General features: G+C 39.9%; 1 protein-coding gene across 5 annotated transcripts in view; it reads left to right on the plus strand.

Moving 5' to 3' along the window:
• igsf11 (immunoglobulin superfamily member 11) overlaps window positions 1–22,975 on the plus strand; it is a 183,490-nt gene that overhangs the window by 101,565 nt on the left and 58,950 nt on the right. For all 5 annotated transcript variants that reach the window (XM_072585044.1, XM_072585048.1, XM_072585045.1 and 2 more), the window contains exon 2: window positions 11,185–11,348. In XM_072585044.1, the coding sequence (XP_072441145.1) occupies window positions 11,185–11,348 (164 nt within the window). The remainder of the gene's footprint in view (window positions 1–11,184; window positions 11,349–22,975) is intronic.

A 22,975-nucleotide genomic window follows, 5' to 3' on the forward strand; every position in this document is an offset into this window, starting at 1 on the left:
CTTTGCAAGATGTGAACTCAAGAAAATCCCTTGGAAAAACCATCTTTCAATACACAGTCTGCAATCTACAAAATCTAAGTAAAGTCACTTTAGAAAAGAAAGCGATAATCTATGAACTCAAACATTTCAAAAGTACTGAAGGTTTATCAGGGACAGATTTATCGCTATTAGATTAAACAGCAGTGTAGGTTTGTTTCAATCCCTTCTATCTAAATAGAGTGGTGCAGAGAGACAAAGTATTTGCTAATAGCAACAAAAATGAGATGAAGCTGCAACATCTGTCTCTCAAAAACAGTCACTGTAGATGAATTATATGTTGTGGCCTACATAATTCTAAATTAAATTTTATAACATTTCCAAAAATAGCCTAGTTTGCCTAAAGCTGCCTCTGATTATATTGGGCGTCTGAGAGAAATAGGCAGCAATAAAGATAATATTTTGCTTTATTTGTACTTTGATTATTGCAGCGTGGCACAATCATACATAAGAACAAGCGAATAGTTTAACTTCATTAATTTTGGGAATGCTGCTTTTGAAGGAAGATCTTTGACCTGAGATGCCAACTTTGTATTTCTCACCCCATAGATGTTAACAGAACTGCTGAATATTTGCAGCATTTTCTGCTTTTCTTTTTATTTTGTATGTTGATTTTCACTTTGCTTTATCGGCCAATTAGACTTTATGATTGCAGTAGCGCCTCGACATACGAATGACCCCGTTCACTCACAAATCGGTTTACGAACAGGATTGTAAGTAAAATTTTGCTTCAACGTACGTACGAAATTCAAGGTACAAACGAAGGTACGAACGCAAAAAGCCCGTGGTTTCGTTGTCATTGTTCTGCTTTTCTACACGCCCTTTGAATGCAAAAGCTCTCGGGGCCCCGCGTGATCTCCTTCAGTTAGTCTTTAGTGCACGCGCATTGTGAATGTCCACCGTCCAAGCATTCTTACGCTTTTTTTTGTTTTTTGCATTAAATTAGCCCTCATTATGGCTCCCAAGAAAGTGAAAAGTGGTAGTGATAGTGGTGTTAAGAAGCCTAAATGTATTACTGTAGAAACGAAGAAGGAAATAATAGCTAAACACGAGAATGGTGCTTGCGTATCTGATCTCGCTATGCAGTATGACATGGCGAAATCGACTATCTGTACTCTCCTAAAGAACAAAGGGCACTAAAGGCAGCTGACGTGGCAAAAGGAGTGACTATTTTAACGAAGCAAAGTCCTAAATTGTTAGACGAGGTTGAAAAATTATTAATAGTTTGGATAAATCAAAAAGAGCTTGCTGGAGATAGTGTTAACTAGACTATAATCTGAGAGAAGGCTCTATACCTACACCATGATTTGTTGGCGACACCGCCGAGTACAAGTACTGCTAGCGTTGAAGAATTTAAAGCCAGCAGAGGCTGGTTTGATAAATTTCCTTGACGAACTGGAATCCATAGTGTAATAAGGCATGGAGAAGCGGCTAGTTCGGACAAAAAGGTAGAGGAGGACTTTGTGAAGGAATTCAATAAGTTTGTTGAAGATGAAGGTTATGTCTCACATCAAGGTTTTAACTGTGATGAAACTGGACATTTCTGGGAAAAAAATGCCCCAAAGGACCTACATAACCCAAGAGGAGAAGGCACTACCGGGCCACAAACCAATGAAGGACAGGTTAACGCTTTTATTGTGCGCGAATGCAAGTGGGGATTGCAAGATTAAGCCTCTATTAGTCTACCACTCTGAAAATCCTTGCGTTTTTAAACGCAATAATATGTTGAAGGATAAACTCCCGGTAATGTGGAGGGTGAAAAGCAAGGCTTGGGTCACACGAATGATTTTTATGGAATGGTTGACGGAAGTTTTTGCACCAGCTGTCAAGGTGTCTTGAAACAAATAATTTGCCACTTAAGTGTCTTCTAGTAATGAACAATGCTCCTGCCCATCCTCCAAATTTGGAAGAAGTCTTGGACATTGAATAAGACTTCATAAAAGTCAAGTTCCTTCCTCCCAACACCACTCCTCTTATCCTACCCATGGACCAGAAAGTCATTGCAAACTTCAAAAAATTATATACGAAGGCTCTGTTCGCCAGGTGTTTCCAGGTCACCAACGACACAGATTTGACCCTTGGTCAGTACGGGAAGGACCATTTCAATATCTTCCATTGCATAAGCCTTATTGATAAGGCATGGAACAAGGTCTCTTTTTGTTCGCTGCAGTTGGCCTGGAGGAAACTTTGGCCAGATTGTGAACCTGAGAGAGACTTCAAGGGTTTTGAGGAGGGGACATCAGTAAATGTAGTGAACGAGATTGTGACCCTGGGCCAAAATATGGGCTTGGAGGTCGATGAGGATGATGTGGCAGAGCTGGTGGAGGACCACAAACAAGAACTCAGCACAGAAGATCTTGTTGAATTGCAACAGGAGCAGGTGAAGGTTATGCAGCAGGAGCATTCTGGAGAGGAGGAAGAAGAGAGGGAAGATGTATCAAGTGTTCAAATCAAAGACATTTGTAGCAAATGGAGTGAGGTACAGACTTTTGTTGAGATGCATGACCCAAACAAAACTGTGACCAACAGAGCAGTGAACATTTTAAATGACCATGTGATGTCCCATTTTTGGAAAATTCTGCAACAAAGAAAAAAACAAGTTTCTCTGGATCGTTTTATTGTGGCATCACCAACCTCCAAGAGACAAAAAAAGAGAAAAGACTCTGGAAATATCCGAACAATGGGAAAATTGATTCAGTTCGCGAACTTTTCGGTTCGCGAACCAGGTCCCGGAACGGATTAAGCTCGTAAGTCGAGGTGCTACTGTATATGCATGTTTAATAGACTTCGAATTTAACTCAGCTTCACTGCGTTAATCTGCAGGATGTTGGGCCTGGAGCTGAGAAAACCCCCTTCAAGTACCAAAAAATGGAATATTCAGCTCTAGAATAGAAGAATAGCCTAATATGGTTACGATTTTGGTTCACTGCTTGTTCATTCATTTGCCTGTACTCCTAACTCTAACCAATTGCAATCTCCTCAAGGATAATTTTCCCTCTACTGTGCTAAATTACATTTACATGGAAAACTAACCTCAGTCACCTCCATGGCAGAACTATAGCATATGGATAACTGCAGGGACATTACCCAACTCTGTGTACATTTTGCAACATTCTTGATCTTCTCAATTCTGCATTTCAGACTCTGTTTGTCCCTGAGTGTTGCCAAAATAAAATGTGTTAACCCAAACCTCATCAGTCAAATATTCCATCTCCTATATGCGCACCTGGAAACTGTTGAGCATTCCCATAACTTGTCAGCCACCTTTCTCAAAAGGCCATTATTGGTGAAAAGATCCAACACCGGATTAGTTGCATCAGCTATGCCTTCTCCAAGGATACCTGCAAGTCAACAAAAGTCCTAGTGTACGGAGCTGTTCCACCAAACACCTAGACTACAGTGAGATTTGCTAGGAGAAAGTGAGGACTGCAGATGCTGGAGATCAGAGCTGAAAATGTGTTGCTGGAAAAGCGCAGCAAGTCAGGCAGCATCCAAGGAGCAGGAGAATCGACGTTTCGGGCATTCCTGAAGAAGGGCTCATGCCCGAAACGTTGATTCTCCTGCTCTTTGGATGCTGCCTGACCTGCTGCGCTTTTCCAGCAACACATTTTCAGCTACAGTGAGATTTGGACTACTAATGACACCTGAGCTCCAGAGAAATGCCATCAGCAATTCCCCAGTCGCATTCTCTGGATTCAAAAGGAGGACTAGCGAACAAATATAAGTTGACACCCTGAAGCTCTCCTTGAAATGTGGCAGCATTGACATTAATATCTGAGAGGAGCTTGCTACAAATTGTTCTCACAGCCTTCCTTAACACCAGTCCGGATTTTGAAGGCATGTGTTTCAGATCTCTTCCTGTTATCATCTTACCATGAAGTAATTGCAGGATTGTGATCAGGTTGCTTGATCACAAAATTTACAGAGCCACATGATTTATTGATGAATGGAATGAATTGGATTGGACTGGCAGCAAGGACCATGTCAGGCATTCACTAAATGGTCTAAAATGACATTGTTTCAGGCAGGATTTTCTCAGCTACAACAAGCCATACTTCAGAAGAATGCATGTTATGATGTTCCCTGCCGTAGACAACAGGGAACTGCCTTGATAATTTCTACAGTGTGACTTCTCTCCCTTCTTGAAAACAGTTGCACTGATTGCATTCCTGAAGGTATAGGGAGTTCTTTTTCTTCTAAATCTACAGGGTGAGGTCATGATGTGAGTCAAGGCCTACTGGCTTTGAAGATCTGAGTACAATACTATCACGGCAACAGGCTTTGTCATTTTTGATGGCTCATTGCAGTTCTGCCATCAATAGAGTTGATTTCTACCACATGGTACTGGGAGGTAGCTGAGAGAATATCAGCTGTTATCAGAATGGTTGAGTAGATGTTTGAAGTGTTCTTTTCAGCATTGAAGAATGACATTGTCTCTCTTTGAAGTTGATACTATTTTGTGAGCAAAAGGGACTTTGTTGATTTGACTTCGATTCATAGCCCTGGTGACTTCATAAAAGCTTTTGAGTGTCATGACAGTCAGCGTACTGCTGAAATTCTTAACTCTTCTCTTCCCAGTCACCTTTTTGATGTTATGGATTTGTATTTGAGTTTAAAAATGTGTTGCTGGAAAAGCAGGTCTGGCAGCATCAAAGGAGAAGGAGAATCGACGTTTTGGGCATAAGCCCTTCTTCAGGAATGAGGAGGGTGTGCCAAGCAGGCTAAGATAAAAGGTAGGGAGGAGGGACTTGGGGGAGGGGCGTTGGGAATGCGATAGGTGGAAGGAGGTTAAGGTGAGGGTGATAGGCCGGAGAGGGGGTGGGCGGGCTGGAGAGTTTGGGAAGAAGATTGCAGGTCAAGAAGGCGGTGCTGAGTCCGAGGGAGGGGAAATGAGGAAACTGGAGAAATCTGCATTCATTCCCTGTGGTTGGAGGGTTCCTAGGCGGAAGATGAGTCGCTCTTCCTCCAGGCATCGTGTTGCCATGGTCTGGCGATGGAGGAGGCCAAGGACCTGCATGTCCTTGATGGAGTGGTGGGGGGGGGGGAGTTAAAGTGTTCAGCCATGGGGCGGTTGGGTTGGTTGGTGCGGATGTCCCAGAGTGGAACATTTCAGAGATTTCTCCAGCTTCCTCATTTCCCTTCCCTCCACTTTTTCTCAGTCCCAACCCTCAGACTCAGCACCGCCTTCTTGACCTGCAATGACCTTCCCGACCTCTCCGCCCCCCACCCCTTCTCCGGCCTATCAGCCTCACCGTAACCTCCTTCCACCTATCGCATTCCCAACACCCCTCCCCCAAGTCCCTCCTCCCTACCTTTTATCTTAGCCTGCTTGGCACACCCTCCTCATTCCTGAAGAAGGGCTTATGCCCGAAACATCAATTCTCCTTTTCCTTTGATGCTGCCTGACCTGCTGCGCTTTTCCAGCAACACCTTTTTAGGCTCTGATCCCCAACATCTGCAGTCTTCACTTTCTCCTATTTGTGTTTGAGTGACAACCTTCAACTGTTGCAATGATACGTTTGTTCATGCAAGTCTAGAGGTATCAGTAATTGTGTATTTAAAGGATGCTTTATTGAATTTAAAATTATTTGTTGTAGAATTGGGTAACAATTGATGAAATTCCAATTTTGTTGAGTTTGCAAAATGGACAGTAGTAGATCCGATATTCATTATACATACATCCCCCTTCTTTTCTGTGGTGAAGCAACTGAGAAGGCTATAAAATATTCTGCTACAACCTGTCACTAAAGCTGAATTTCATCCCTTGTGGTGTCCCATGGCAGAAAATGTGAATGTGGATGAATTTTCTGGATTCTTTGATATTAAGGTTGTAGTCTCTTTCATTCAAAGTCATCCGAGAATCCTCAAACCCAGAAATGTTTAGAGATCTGTGATGCGTACATTTATAGGATGGGATTTAAATCCGTTTTGAGATTGGGAAAGTAGCGATTTTGTGGGTAAACTAATTTAGGTAAAAGTAGTTGACTTCATTGGGCAGTAACAATGAAAGAGGAAAGTCAATGCAAGTATCTTTTTTATCTACCCATGTCTAATGCAAGTCAGTTTTAACCAATTCAAAAATGTGTAAGTTTGGAATGGTGAATGTAAAAGAATTGAAACGTTTTGTCTTACGGCAAATAATGTGTCTGCACAGCAGAATTTTTGATCTGGTCAAGCTTGATGGCCATTTTGCAGTATCACTTCTTAATTCTATCCCAAACTGTAAGTTATGAAAGATATTTGGGACTTTTTATTCTTTGAACTGCAGTAATGCCATTCTTATTGGCCCACCCATCTTGCAGGAAGTCGAACTGTGAGGACGAGAAGAAGAAAATCCCTGTTTTTTAAATATCTGCCACCAGGCTTATGGTGGAGCTGAATGATAATCTATCTTTTAAGGGGTAAAATGGCAGTGATCAAAATCATGAGGGGGAAATGCAAAGTTGCTGCTTTTATATTTATTATCTGACATTATTCCTGCCTTTACAATGCCTGTAAATAACTTTTAAGTCCCAAGTTGAACATAGGAAAATTGAAGTGGACATGTCAGGTACAAGGAGGCGTGCAACTAGGCAGATTGAAAGATAAACACAGGAACTTGGAAAGAACTTCTGAAAATTTTTGGTCCTGCTATGAGTTCAAAGTTTTACTTATGTAACATTTAGGCTGGGTACATAAGAAACAATAAAATCATAGATGTATAAAAACGTGTTGGGTACAATGGCTAGTTAAGCAGTGGATTATATACCTCACAGCTTGTTTTGTGAAATGTAACCCTAAATATTCCTTTGACTTTACAACATGAACAAAATGTTCTGCAAAAAAAGAACCAGGAACAATGAAGTTGCCTAGTTTGAATCTACTGGTATTCTCTTATTGGGAGCAGAATTGAGAGGAACATGCTGTCTTTATCCAGAGTTTGCATTGTTTAATAAGGTGCCTACAGTTTAAATTGGATAGAGGTTTCCTTTCAATGTTAAGTGGATTGAGACAGTTTATTCCCAGCTTTGTTTGTAGGTGAGATCCTAAATACTCCTGTGGTATTAACTTGTAATTTATTCTTGAGTCATTGACTAAACAGGAAAAAGATCCATCTGCTTTGTTTTTGCAGTTGTCTCATGTTGAGTGAACAATACCATTATGGTATCTAAAAATAAAATTGATTATCCAAGTTCATGCATGTAAAAGAAAAATAGTAATTTAGCAAGTTGTCAAAAACGGATAGAATTGGTTAATTCCCAGCTGTGATCTGTAGCATCAAAATGAAGGGGGAAATGTGAGGAGAAAACCGTCACAATATTGGTACACAATGTGTGCGAATTACAAATTCATCAGCCTTGAGGTTACATGAAGCAGCATGTTATGGTTACAGTCTTGGGTTATTAATAGCAATCTTATCGCAAACCCAAATGATCATGGGTTCAAACCTTATTGCAGTGAATTGAGCATATATCTAGATTGACCCTTTGTGCATGATACATTTTGGATTGGATGTTAAAATGCAGTTCCAACTACCAGAGATGGTAAATCCCAGGCTTCACTTTGAAGAACAGGATGGGTGGTTTCCTGTTATCTTGAACACACTTCATAACTGTATAAAATAAAGCTTGTTTCTCTTTCTTTGGCCTAAGATTGTGATTGTCTCACAAAAGGTTTTATTTCAATTGAAAAGCTATTTCACAATTCCTAGCAAGACAAAAACATAGAAGTAAACCTAAAATAAATGTAAAATTTTTCCAACTTGACATTTGAATTAAGAAAAATAGAAAATTAGCCCAAAGTTGAATTGTGTAAAGCTACTTAAAGTATTTGACTCTCCTCTTGTGTTCTAATTACTCCCCTGTTAGTTCTGATGGAGCTTATTAATTAAACTGCAATGCTGGTTCGTATTAAGTCTATTGTTACAGAATTTAATTCTCCATTAAACTCTTTGCTACTCTGTGTTGCTCTTTGAGTACTGTTGTTTTTTTTAACTCTGAATAAGTCAGTAATCTCAAATTATATACAAAGGCATATAACTTTTGAAGTGGCCCAAAAGAGTAAAAAGTAGAATGTTCAATCAGAATTCTATTCTGACAAAATTTAAGAAATTTATTCCATCTAATTGTCACCTTAAAGACAAAGACGTATTGCAATCTGAAGGAAAATCACTTTTCTTTGAACTGGATTTGCCAGTCATATAGCCAAGATGTCTATGTTAAGCAGCAACCACTAGCACAAAAGTACTTCTTAATATGATTTTTGGAGGTCAATACTCCACCTATTGGGCAACCAAAGTAATTGACAAAAGTCATTTGGCAAAGGGAAGGCACTATCAATTTATTTTGAGAAGGGTTCTGTGCAAAGCTGCCTGATTTAAAGTTTTATTCTAGCTAGGACTATAAGAGAACCGTCAATTGTAGTTATTGAAAGAATCGAATGTAAAGAAATAGAAGACCATTGTAACTTTTCAGCAACAATGTAATGCTAGTTTAGACAGTGGGTTGCAGTCCTTAAACCAGATCGTTGATGGTGTGAAGAGATGCAAGGATCTGCACAGATTCTCTAAAAATTGCATTAATAACCCTGTTGGGAGAATAACAATATCATGGGGTAATAGACAATATGCCTTCTGTGCATTTATTACTTTTCATATACAAGAAATACTATAAGGTAGTATTTGTTGATCATGCGCTTTAATAAAATAGATAGTTAATTTGAAGTTATGCCTTATTTCTTGTTGAACATTCTGAGCATTGTTTATTATTGAAAATGTGGTCATCCGCTAAAATTATAAACTCTGCAAATAGCCCTTCACAATACACAATAGTTAAGAAGGTCACTAAATTGCTTTGACAATGTAAATGTAACCACCATCCTTAATAGAGTATTAAGTCCGAGAACTTTATTGACTGGAATTCTCACACACATATAATGTCAGCTCTCAGATACCATCAAGGACTCATGCTTTAAAGTTAGCCTACACTTAATTCACTCAGTTTTGTTGCAAGAGAAACTGCATAACAAAGAAACATAGGAGATGCAATTTTTTTTTTATTTCAAAAATATTTTTTTTTCGTAAACATATTTTGATTATCTGTACAATTGGTCATACCATACATATGTATACATTCCATTTCTTTGCATACAGGGATCGAATAATCATTAATATATACAGGTCTGTACGTTTAGCATTCATATATTTAGCTGAGGCATCAGCGGAGCCCACTACTGCGTGGGCCCCCGTTCTTTGGCAGGCAGACGTTACACGGTGGTCTTTCCCCACCGCGCATTGGCGGTAGCTGCTCTAAGATTCAGAGTGTCCCTCAACACGTAGTCCTGGACCTTGGAATGTGCCAGTCTGCAACACTCAGTCGGCGTCAGCTCCTTCAGCTGGAAGATCAACAGTTTTTGGGCAGACCAAAAAGCGTCTTCCACCGAGTTGATGATCCTCCAGGCACAGTTGGTGTTTGTCTCGGTGTGCGTCCCGGGGAACAGACCGTAGAGCATGGAGTCCCGTGTCACGGAGCTGCTCGGGACGAACCTCGACAAACACCACTGCATTCGTCTACAGATTTCCTTTGCGCAGGCACATTCCAGAATGAGGTGTGTGACAGTCTCGTCCCCTCCGCAGCCGCTTCGAGGGCAGCGTGCGGCATGGCAGAGGGTCTGGGCATGCATAAAGGATCTCACAGGCAGAGCCCTTCTCACCACCAGCCAAGCCATGTCTTGGTGCTTGTCGGAAAGTTCTGGCGATGAGGCATTCTGCCAAATGACTTTGACAGTCTGCTCAGGGAACCACTCAATAGGATCCACCCTCTCCTTTTCCCGAAGGGTCTCAGGGCTACTCCGTGCTGACCACTTCCTGATGGACTTGTGGTCAAAGGTGTTTTTCTTCATAACTTTCTCTATGAAGGACAGGGTCTTAATTGATATTACTGAGTAGCTAACAGAATGCTAAGGAAAAACTCACATTCTGAATCAATGTCTTATTGCTCTAAAACAACCTTTCACTGCTGGTTGAAGAGAAAGATTTCTATTTTAAAATCTAAGATTAGAGCCTTATCATGTAACTGTCTTGTTTTAGTACCAAATTAGAGAAATTTTACCAATTCTTCTAAAAGCTGACGGGGTGGTGAGTTGACAATGTATGTAAACTAAGTCTTGGATGATTTGACCAGTTGAATGAGTCTGAAACACAGAAATTGGGTGTGAACATTACGTTAGTGGTGGTGGTCAAGGCAATTTGGGCAGATATGTTTGGCGGTGGGTAAAATTGGTCTGTATCTGTACTGCAAAAGAGATTCCACTAAATCTGTAACTTTTTATTTAGCTCACCTGATCTGTCTTCCACTGGAGTTCACATTTTTGGAGATCACTTCCTGTTTTCAGTGTCACCTTTATTTGATTTTTAAAAAATCAAATTGGCAGAATAGTTACTGTTAAAAAAGGTTGCAGTGAAGAGGAGGCTGCCAATTCACTTAAATCTGTTTTGTGCTATTGCATAGACCAATCTCCTTCCACCATTGCTCCTTCCACCCCCAATTTTGTTTTTTGATGGTTGGTCGCAGAATTTCTATTTCGGTTTCTATTTTTATTTCATTTTGAAGCCTGGTTTTCACTTCAAAAGCTGTTCATTGAGAGAGTGAAATATGATCTGTGATGGAAAATTGCTGAGAGTTAGTTAACATCTGAAAGAGTGAATTATTTTCAAATGCTGTATGACTTTACCCCCTTGTATGCTATAAAAAATGGATTATCCATTGAAAAATTAAACCATTATTGTGGAGTGGAATGAGTGAAAACTGTTTTCAGTTCTTTCAGGTTATTTGCTATTGTGAAGCAAGGCCAGCTTGTAAAAAATCCTGATGAGAAATAGCCTTGTCCTTTATCGATTATTAAGGTAACAGGTTCCATTCTGTAGCACGCTTGTGGGATTAATGCAATATTCGTAATTCACAATTGTCAGGCTCTGGCATTATCTGATCACCTTGATCAAATTACACACAGACCATAGATTTTAATTCGGTTTGTACACTCTATATGCAAAGCTCACTAAGATTGCACCACAGAAGTCATACTATGTCCAAGAATAACTTGTTTATCAATTGTTTCAACGGTATTAGTTTTTATTGTACCCGTTCAATATTATTAACCTTTTCTTGGCAGGTTGGGTGGAGTCATTAGAAGTTACTATGAGTAGCAAGAGTGTGCAGGTTGCCCGAGGTGAAACAGCTGAACTGCCATGTACTTTCATTACAAACGCTGCTCTAAATCAACTGAACATCATCTGGACTGTGACACCTCTCTCAAACGCCAATCAGCCAGAACAGGTTGGTCCATAAAATTGTTGTTTTTATAAATTGGTGTGTTCATGCTTGCTTGTCATCCAGCCTGTACAGTGGGCAAATGTCACCGACCCTATTTATGAGAATGCTGATGAGACCAATCTTGCAACTTGGGGAACTGTCGAAATTTGTGAGTACAGAGGAATCTCGATTATCCGAATACCAATTATCTGAAAATCAGATTATCTGAAGGAGATCTCGAGGTCCCGATGGAAACATTACATCAAAGTTGTGTTTCCAACAGTGATTGCGTCTTTTGTTTACAATGATTAAACAGGCATCGTCTCCAAATGACTGACTGCCCGCCCTTTCTCTCTCCCTACACTTTCCCCAGAGTTCTACACAGGGGTGTACCCTAAACCCCACTTCCCCACATAATATCTCCAACATTGTCCTGTACAGGGCAAAGGTGGAACATGTCAAAAAGTTGCAGTGAAAATTTGTGTGTGGCTGCGTGTGTGTGCTATTTGGAGACTTACCCCACAAAGGCAACTGCAGCAGTCTTGTTGGTGTCCAGTCCAGCTGCCCGGGAGAGGAGGAGGGTATGTATGGGGTTGGGGACGGGCAGGGGGCAGTATTTTATGGAGTTTGGGGCGGGGGGGGGGGTGTTGTTGCATAGGGTTGGGGGCGGGGCCTTGCATGCTGTGTGCTGCTGCATTCTCCTGAAGGAGGAGCAGACTTTAAAAACTCTGAGCCCCAGAGGAAAGACATTTAATCGATTTAACCAAATAATCGATTATCCGAATGAAATAGTGCCCACCCATCATGTTCGGGAGGTTCCCCTTTATATTTTCCAGTGAAGATGGAATTGCTATAGATAGGATAAGGTTAGTAGACTTCTCAAGTAGTGTGCCAAGGGAAGTGACTGACTTGTTTGACTGCTTTATATCTCCGTATTAGAGTATGAGATTCAGGCAATAGTTGGACATCTAGATTGCCATGATGTATTCTGTGGTGCAGCCGTCAATGGCTCCAGTGGCAGTATATTAGTGAATAGGCTAGCAAAGTCAAAAGAGCGAATGGGCACAGCATGGCTATCAATATGCGTAACCTGTATGATCTTTATGGAGAAGGGGAAATCCTTTACTGTGGATGTGGAAAACTTGCTCAGAACTGGTTGTGCTAATTTGCTTAACCATTTGACCAATTTGTGTTATGCAGAACCAGGCATAAATAAGATATGCATCATCTTAAAGGGATATCACTTTTGTGTATTTTGGGAACTCCAGGCACCATATGGAAAGAGTGTACCATGAGGGGAAACTCTGTTGTTAGAGATGTCTTTGAATGCTGATTTGTCCACACAATGCATGATCCAAATCTTAATTGGCCAGGTGATACATGCACATTGCATTAACAGTTCATGGTCAGTCTTGGGTTGGCTAGGTTGTGTCTGACTATTTTTCATTGATTTCTTTAGAAGTAGTGGGCCCCTTTGTGATATCACTTTCTACTTAGATTCATTCTTTCACTTGTCAATCATCTTATAAGTTCAACCCTTTTTAGTTACAGCTTGTCCCAATCCTCTACCAAGATAGGATGACATCAATTTGTATGTCTACTTAATATGTATGATCTTGCCTTCCAGTGCTTAACTATGATCTTGAATTTTCTAATTAATGCATCCAAGCTATTCACAACAACTTCATGACTACAGGATTCATGACTGAACCCTAATTCTAATGTTTTTAATACATGCACACATACATGTATATGTCCATTGCCCTATTACCAACTTTACTCTAACCTAAACCATTTTGCATTTTAAAGCATAGGTTATGCACAAGAGACAAGTTATGCTCACTCAAAAAGTTTGATTTCCTTAGCCTAAATCATAAAGCAATGAAACCATCAACCATTGATCTGGACTAAATGGTTTCTGTTAGAAGAAAATCATTTAACAATTAACCACGCTCAACCTAAATATAAACTAATTACATATTCGATTTCAGTATCATCAATTATTGAAAAATTGCTCATCCTACAAGTTAGGCTGTGACAATTTTTCAGTGGTCTTAGGTGGACCTGATGGAGTTTTCTTTGGTAAAAACAATGTCTTTGGGTCTAGATTTTACACTAGTAACAAGTATGAACCTGTCTAACATGCCATTGTTATTCTTCTAAAATTGTCAGCAATTCTGAGTCTGTACTTTTTCCATGACTTTACACTTCCTATTGACCAAAAGACAACGCAACAAAAGCAGGCCATTCAGCCCATTGAGTCTGCTCTGCCATTCAATTACTTCAGGGCTAGTCTAGTTATCCTCAACATCACTTCTGATCTTAAAGACACAAGTTACATCATGATTTTCCTTCCTTTTCCCCATAACATTTGATTGCCTTATTGATTTAAAAATCCATCTATCTCCGCCTTCAGTATACATAACAATACAACTTCTCTGGCCGTCTGTGATTACAGAATGTACAGATTCACTGCCCTCTGATAGAAGAGATTCTTCCTCATCTCTGTTGCAAACGGTGACCCCTAATTCTGAGATTATATTCTCTGGTCCTCGACTTTTCCATGAGAGGAGACAACCTTTCCACATCTACCTTGTCAAGTCCCCTAAGAATCTCATATGTTTCAATTAGATAAGCGGTTGATGTATCCCCAGAGACTCCAAGTAGTCACCCATTAAAATTTGCTCTTTAAGTGCTCGTAACCATGCTGTGTTAACCATTGGAAAAAAGTTTCACTTAATGATTGAGATGCCACTATTTTTAAATTAAAATCAAATTTGTATTTACTGCTGAGCAACCTCATTGATGATTAAGAATAAAATCTAATTTTATTTTTGTGGAATGCCAAATTTTACCATTATAATAAAATAAAATCCTGTTTAATCTTGTGTATGTCCCAATCATGTATGTTTCTCTTTACAAATTATAATTCAAAGTAAAGAATTCTGTGTGATTTATTACCTGTTTTGCTGACTGAGAGAATACTTCAGTATGATTGGTTATTTTTCATGTTTGACATTTCGTACTGGATATTTTGAGGTCCAGTTTAAACTGACATCAGGCAAAGGGAATCCGTGATTCAGAGGTCTCTGGGTTCGATTTTCTTCGAGGTCAATGCCTCTGTTTTTCTTTTCCAGTTAAGCAGCTACATTTTTAGCTTGCCCTTTTGGATCTTGTTGACAAATTGTCATTGAGAATCATACAAGCTGTTAAATTATAAGCATTTTAAAGGAACATCGCTAAAGGGCCATTTGTGAAGCAAGCCGAGTCACAAGATCAGTTTGGCAAGATAGATCCAAATGACTGTGTGAGCTTACTGGTCAGTGTGTTAGCCTGCAGATTGAAAATTCATAAACTTACATGGAAAGATATAATGTTGAATTGTGAGCTGGCAACAGAAAATAAGTTTAAAAGTTACTGGCTAAATGGTTGAAGAACCAACTGGTGTAACTAGTCTTCAGGAAAGAGAACTATCAACTAACCTGTATGCAATTTTGTTCAGCTCTGCATTTTTGAATTGTAAAGTCCTCAAGACCTCATTATGTACTATGAATACCGCTTTTCTTGGTTTACACATCTCAAAGACATTATAAATAAAACAAACTCCAAAAAGTCAGGTGAATCATTGCAAATGATCCCAAATTTCCTTTTGGTCATGCATTCTACAGATGTACAAATTACACCTGGTCAACCTTATTGTAGCAAAATGAATTGACTGCATTACACAATGTATTTTGCGACTCTGCTTGCTTTATAAAAGTAGGGAGGTAAAAACAATGACTGCAGATGCTGGAAACCAGATTCTGGATTAGTGGTGCTGGAAGAGCACAGCAGTTCAGGCAGCATCCAAGTAGCTTCGAAATCCACGTTTCAGGCAAAAGCTCTTCAAGGGCTTTTGCCTGAAACATCGATTGCTTTACAAAAGTGCCTTGAATGGTACTCTCTTATGCAATGTGTTCCAAATGGCACAGCTTGACTCCAGCATAAGTTTATTTAACTGAGAACACTATTATTACCTTGTTCCCTTTTGAAATCCTTTCAACCATGAAAATGTATGCACTGCCAACCAGAAATGAAGGCACTTTCAGTTTATAGAATTTCTTCAAAATATTTTAGGATAACCAAAGCTTTATGCATCTGGCGAAAGCAATACAAAAGAATACTGTGTGATAGTGACTAGAATATGCATCAACCTTTCAATTATAGTTTTGGCAGTCTATAGACTGTTATGGTCACGTCATGGGTGAGTCTTTCTTTTTATTCCCATTTATTTGAAGAAGGGTATGGTACTTCTATCTTGAGAGTTTGAGGAAGTAGACATTCAAAATGTTTTTACTCCTTTGTGACAATCCTGAGTTTCAAGTTTGTAATTTTTATGGGCTACAAGTCATTTTGGACTATTCTCATGCTTTATGGTAGCGGCCTTGCCTTTTCCAAGTTGCACTTTACAACTTGTTGCCACACACGCACAAAGCTAGTCCGGCAACACCTTGTGCAAGTGATGGGTTTTATCCAGTGTGGCTCTGATAATCTGTAATCTTTGAGCACTTTTGTGCTTTATGGCATTCATTGCAATACAGTACAATTCTGCCACACTCTCACTGACCAATGTAACTTTCTACCATCATACTGAAACTTATGATGGAATAAGTCATCCACATGTTCCCATTTCTTACTTCATCTATTTTGCCCATGTCATTCCCTAGAGCCGGATCCACCATATCTCCTTTCTTGTTGGATTGGACACTAGGTGCTCTCCTGGACACAATCCAGAAATGCTTGTTCCTTGCTGACCCTTATGCTACCACTTATCAGACTTTATACAGGTAACTAAAGTTCCCCATTATGGCTACTCTATGATGTAGCTTCGGTAACTTCCTAGCAGATTGGTTCCTGTACCCCTTTGCACTAGTATGTGGCCTTGTAGTTTGCGTCAAGCAATGGATGCTTCTTAGTCAATTTAGCAAGAGCGAAGGAATATGCCCTTGAACATGCTGAAACATTCTTTTTTTTCTAGAAGTATAATGCTTTCTTTAGCCAATAATACCAACTTTCCTTTTTATTCTTTTCCTAGCTTTTCTGAATACCTTATAACGAGGAATATTTACCACTTACACTTGTTCTTCCTTCAGCCAGATCTCCATGATTGGTTTGTTGTATTATGATGCTATAGCAATCTTATGAATGATAGTCTGCGCATTCATGTCTGTGCCAAGTTTGAGCATCACTGACTGAGCTGGAATTTATTGTCCATCCTTAGTTTCCCATAATTGGGAAGGTGATGGTGCGGTGCCTTCTTGATGCGCTGCTGTTCATTTGGTGGAAGAACATCTACTGTGCCATTAAAAAGGAAGTTCCAGGATTTTGACTGACTGAATTATCGCCTATATATTTCTAAGTCAGGATGATGAAGGGCTTGGAGGGGACCTTGCAAGTGCTGGTATTCCTGGATAACTTGCATTCTTACGCTTCTAGATGGAATTTGTTGTAGGTGTAACCTTGATTTGGGCCATTACTTTCTCCTTTATGCCAATTCCACCAATTAACTTACTATTCTTTATTCCAGGGCTATCTGCGATCCCTGCATTTCATGTACCCTGGTATTACTTTCAAACATTCTCTACTGGATCCCAGACTCCTGCTGATTTAGTTTAAACCTTTTCCAATAGCACTATCAAAATGCCCTAAAAGATGCTCAGACTCTTTTTCAATTGAGATGCAATGCAACTGATGCACACAGGTGCCATTTCCCCCAGACGTAGTCCCAGCCTTGCAGGAATGTAAAGCCCTTCCTTCTGCACCACCTTTCAAGTCAGGCTTTCAGTTGTCTTATTCTCCTGTTTCATGCACTCAGTGACATATCTAAGTGAGGTAATTCAGAGATTGTTACGGTTTACTAACTTTCTGTCAAGATCCCCAGGTTCTGATTGCAGGATCCTATCCTCCTTTCCATCTGTGTCACTAACACCATTGTGGACCATGACCTTTGGCTGTTTGTCCTCCCCAGAAGAATTTCCTGGTCTTTAAAATCACCAGGGTGTTTTCCAATGCACTCAACTATTCAAGATGGTTGTCAAGGGCCATCCATGTAAGTGTAAAAAGAGCCCCATGGTATCAACAGGAATTTGGTTGAATTGTTGTCTCTCTGCCATTTGTGGCTTGACCCAGAGCAGGTAGGGGTGTGTGTATTTGTGTGTGTAAATAACTGAACAAATGAATTAATGCAGCAGTCAATTAAGGATTTTAGAGTTCAGAAAATTCTTTGTTTTCCAGAGCTGTTTTATGGGCTCCTAGGAACCTTAAAAATCAACAAAGTCTTTGGCTTCACATGTAAAAAAAATGGGAGGCAGTTTGAGTGAAGCATAAATGCTGGAATGTGAACTGGTTGGGCCAAATGACCTGTTTGTGCTGTGTCCCCTCTGTAAGTGCCATACTGAACCTGAAGTAATTCCTGCTGACATCAAATTATTATGGACTGGAAGAATCTGTCAACTAGCTCTATTCAATGAGCTGTTAATGTAGCTGCCTGTTCTGCTCAGCTGTGTAAAGTTGTGATGATTCCTGCTGAGCTAGCTTACGAACTACCTCCACTCTCACAGATACAAAGCTATTCCTTTGCTGTTTTCAACCTGATTGTAGGTTAATAGTCAAAAAGTAGCAGAAATACAGTTTACTCATTTGATTGTCTCCAGTACTGTGGATTGCACGTAAAAGTGTGTGATGAATATCTCCTGGTGTTGAATCTCATTAGTTTTTGACTGAGCGACGGAAGTATGGTTGTAGGTCTGTTAGAACTGAGCAGGTCTGATTGAACAACTGCTGGTTTAACATCCTGTACTGCAACAGCAGCATTCCTCTAAAGGCTTGGCACTTCACAGCCGAGTCGAACAAAATGTGAAATGCAATCAATATCGGGACACATTGGATCAGGTGATCAAAGTATGGTCAAGAAGTAGCTCTCAAGTGCCTTTAAAAGGGGATAGAGAAGTGGAATTTTAGAGCTCATTACTTAAAACTGGTTACCTTTGGTGGAGCAAAACAGATTATTAATTTGCAAGTGGCTAGAATTGGGAGTAGTTCAAGGGATTTTGGGGGGGGAAAGGTTGGATGTGCTGAAAGGGGACTAATATTTGAGTGAATTTGATGTATGCTGTGAGAAAACTCCATGGTTATGTCAATTACATTATTGAAATATTGCATTCTGGCTCTCAATCTGGTCTCCCAATATATTAGGTTGAATAAAGGACCCTGCTGTAGGTTTGAATCCAAGGTATTGATTTAATAGACTCCACATTCGCTGAGATCACAAAGAGACTGCAGTTAGGATTGTTGATCACAGGGGTTCTTGGGAGGCTACTTCCTTTTACTAGTTTTCCCATTCTACTAAACATCACTGCACAGTTGAATGTTATGGCCCCCATAATATCTTCCAGACTTTTAAGGATCTTTGAACTTGCACAGGTAATTATATGAAACAACTGGGCTCAGATATTAAACTTTGCAGGCAGACTGGTTGAGATCCCATTGCTGAAATGTGCAGTTGAAGGAGGTCTAAGGCTTGACCTATGGGCAGCATACCTTTGATTACTTCATTTTCATTGTCACTTGTTCCTCTTCTGTATTAATGTTGCCACCTGCAATACTGAATTCATCATGCCAACTAGCAGTAGAAGTCCTTTGTACTGTTATAATTTAGTAATGTAGGAAATGAGTTGGACACTACATTCTTTCTTCATCGCCTCAGATGTCCACAGATCAGAAGCAAAGCTTATGTTGGACAATGCATAATAAACCTTCCCTTTCAACAAAACCTACATGGCAAAACTTTGAGTGGAATATTCAATCCCTGTGTCAATGTCAGGGATTCACATGTAGTTGCCAGCTTATTGGAAAATTGTGGTGCATTGACTACAATTATCCCATCATCACCGTAGACTAAAAACTGTTGCAATTCAGTCATCATTGTTTCTTGTGAGTCCTCAGGTCAAGTGTTGGTCATTCCAATCACTATGGTTTTCCCTGGTGTGGTTCGTGCCGATATATCAGCAATGAATTAGCTAGTGCAAGAAAACAAGGGTTGGTATTTTTCCAGTGGATGGGGGAGGAGTCTTAAATTGCTTCTCCCATCTGCTGTAAGGTCTCCATGTATTGAGTTTGATTTGTTTTCTAATGAACCTGTCATACACCTCTGGAACAGGTGCGATATGAACCTGGTCCTCCTGGCTCAGAGATAGGCACAATCACTTGCTGGGCCACAAGATCCCCTTATCCACCGAGTTTGAAGATTATTTCCCACATTGAAAACAACTGATGCTACTTAACAGGGTCCTTTTTCAGTTCGCACCTTTTTCTAGCTTGCTTGCTTTGGCTTTTCCTTAAGTCAGTTTGTTTCAATCGGGTGAAGAGGAGTCAGACGGCTCTCTCTCGAGGTACGTGTACCTTGAAGGATATGTATCTTAAAACAATTATATCATAATTACTGCCTCAACTGGATGTGATTTATCAGTCTCCTGACTTGTGTTCAGTCTACAAGCAGCTGGAGCAGATATTAGACATGCTGCACTTAATCTTCCAGTTAACTTTATCTGTTTATGGTATACCTTCAAGTAAACAAGTTATGTTAATATTAGAGCAAAATACGATGGAAGTGGGAAATCTGAAACAAAAACAACATGTTGGCAAAACTCAGGTCGGCAGCATCTGTGAAGAGAGAAACCAGTTAATGCTCAAGTCCAATACAAGTTTTCTTCAAAATGCAACTAAAACTGCATTATTGTTTGACCAATCCTTGTCATGTTTGATACATTTGCGCTGAAGTGAAGAATGTAACACGATATTAGGAACACACCTGTACCAGCTGCGGGAGCATATGTTATGCTATGGAAAAGTTGCCTTATTGGTTTGCATGCAATTGCAAAGAAAATCAAAAATAAGCCTCAATGAGAGGACATCAAATTTTAATTCTGGTTCTCTCTGCGATCCAGGTTGACTGGCTGATTTTTTTTTCAGGTATCCCATATCCACAGTTTTCTGCTTTTTGACTTTATGATGATTTGAGAACCATGCCCTCAATTAAGTTTGCTTCCTATGTTTTTTCTAGGCATGTGTGGGACCAAACATCATAAGAATTAAGGACTGATGTAGGCCACTTGGCTGTTTTCAGCTTCCATAGTCATTTATGCCTGGTCTCCATCTCAACTCCATTCTCCTGTAATATCCCCACAACCCTTTGATCCCACAGTACCCAAAAATCAAATGACCTCCTTTCTGAATATATAAACAGCCCTATCTCTCTAGATAGAGAATTCAGAAGATTCACAACCCTTTCAGTGAAGACGTTTCTCCTTATTTCTATCCTAAATGGTTGTCTCCTCTTCTGAAGCTGTGACCCTGTGTTCCCTCTGAATCATTTGTTTCAGCAACTACCCTGTTATGTCTGCATGATATGGCCGTTTAATGTCAGGTCACAGTTAGTTCAGAGTTGATGGTTGAATAATGATTTATGATTCAAACTGAATCTGAATTCACACTATGTGCAGATTAATGATGTAATTTAGAGCATTGTTTAACTAATGGAGTTATGTCAGTGATTTTGGCAATGAGGTAAAGCCTGAACTCTTGACAAATATTTGTTGTTTGCAATGACAATTATGAGGCTTAATTATCATAAGTTTATGAAGTCTAAGCATGACTTAACAGCCCAAAGTGTGCCTTTACTATGTGAGAATATTTAAGTGTCTTCTTAAATAAACATCCTTTTCTCCATGGGGACATCCAGAGGTAATAAGACACCTTCCTGAATCCTTATACTATGTGTCCTACCTTCCTTACTCAAGTTGAAGAATGCAAAAGTGAAAATAAATTATCATGGGGCAAGAGTTAAGCAAAGTGTAAATCAAACCATCAGTACTTAATTGGGATTGAAACCCATTTGCTGTCATTAATAAACATATTGTACTTACACACTGGTGAATTCTCGATGTTATAGCAAGTTTGAAAACTGCCTATCTGCACATTATTTCTATCAGAAAAAACAATCTTGTCATTCAAAAATTATTTTGCTGTTTTTGAAGCAGCCTGGTATCATTTGATCTGATGAATTTTAGTCACTCCCTTTGTGCAGAAATGATACACTTTTTCTATTCAGTCATGGAGTGAGTGCTGTTGGTTGAGCCATCAATAATTGCTCATCTCTAGGTGCGTGTGTGAAGGTGATGGTGAGCTCCCTTAGAATAATAGTTATATAGCATGAAAACAGACCCTTTGGTCCAACTTTGCACCAACCAGACAGTCCAATATGACCAAGTCCCATTTGCCACCATTTGGTCCACATTTTTCTGAGCCCTCCTTGTTCATATACCCATTCAGATGCCTTTTGAACGCTACAATTGTACTCTCCTTCATTCTGGGAGCTCATTCAATACATGCACCATCCTCTGCATGAAAAAGTTACCTCTCAAGCCCTTTTTAAATCTTTCCCTTCTCACTTTAAAGCTATGCTCTCGAGTTTTGGACTATTCTCCTTTTACCTAGGAAAAAGACCTTGGCTACTCTCACTATCCATGTCCCTCATGATTTTAAAAACCTTTATAAGGTCACCTCTCAGCCTCCGATACTCCAGGGGAAAAAAGCTCTAGCTATTCAGCTTTTCCCTATAGCTCATATCTTCGAGTCCTGGCCTTCTGAACTATTAGAGATACTTAAGTATGGAGATATTCACAATGCTGTGATGGAGGAAATTCCAGGATTTGGACCTAGTGACAGTGAATGACTGGCAATATATTTCCAAGTCAGGGTGGTGAGTGGCTTGGGGAACTTGCAGGTGGTGATGTTCCCATGTATATGCTGCCCTTGTCCTTTTAGATGGAAGCACTGGTGGGTTTGGAAGATGTCTAAGGATCTTTAGTGAATTTCTGCTATGCATTTTCTAGATTGTACACGCAGTTATTGAGCGTGGTGGTGGAGAGGGGGAGGCAAATAGTTGCATAAATGATGCCAGTCAAGCAGACTGGATGCCCTGGGTTGTGTCAGGCTTCTTAAATGTTGTTGGAGCTGCACCCATCCAGGCAGTTGGAGAGTATTCCATCAAGCTCCTGACTAATGCCTTGTAGATGGTGTTCAGGCTTTCAGGAGTCAGGGGTGAGTTATTATGAAGACTATGGTTAGTGAGGAGGAAGCCTGGAACCTGTGGAGCGGTGAGAAGGGTTGGAGACCAGGTTTGATTATGCGGACAGTGCAGAAGGACGAGTAGCAGGGAATCTGAGGATTTGGGGTTGGGCCCTGATGCACCTAGTGCACCCTCTGAAGAAGTGCACCATCTTTGCAGCTTTGTTCGTGTCAGTGCTTTTTTTAAAAATGGAAAAGAGCTACTTGTACAGCTATATTTTGTCATGGGTTTTTGGGGTTAGTTGTGCTTTTAGCAACTTCAGTTATTATTGATTATTTGCTTGCATATTGTATGAGATTTGGGATGCTGCTTCTGGAACATGCCCACCCTCCCTATTATGGGGCAAGCTTGGGGTGAGTGGGCAGATGACTGGCTGGGCATCGACCATTTTTCTAATATAATATATCTTATTAAGAAAAAATAGATTTTTAAATATTACAACAAATACAAAACAATGCAATTCAAAACAGTACAAAAATAGTAC

Source organism: Chiloscyllium punctatum, chromosome 15 (assembly GCF_047496795.1).
Source record: "Chiloscyllium punctatum isolate Juve2018m chromosome 15, sChiPun1.3, whole genome shotgun sequence".
Taxonomy (NCBI): domain Eukaryota; kingdom Metazoa; phylum Chordata; class Chondrichthyes; order Orectolobiformes; family Hemiscylliidae; genus Chiloscyllium; species Chiloscyllium punctatum.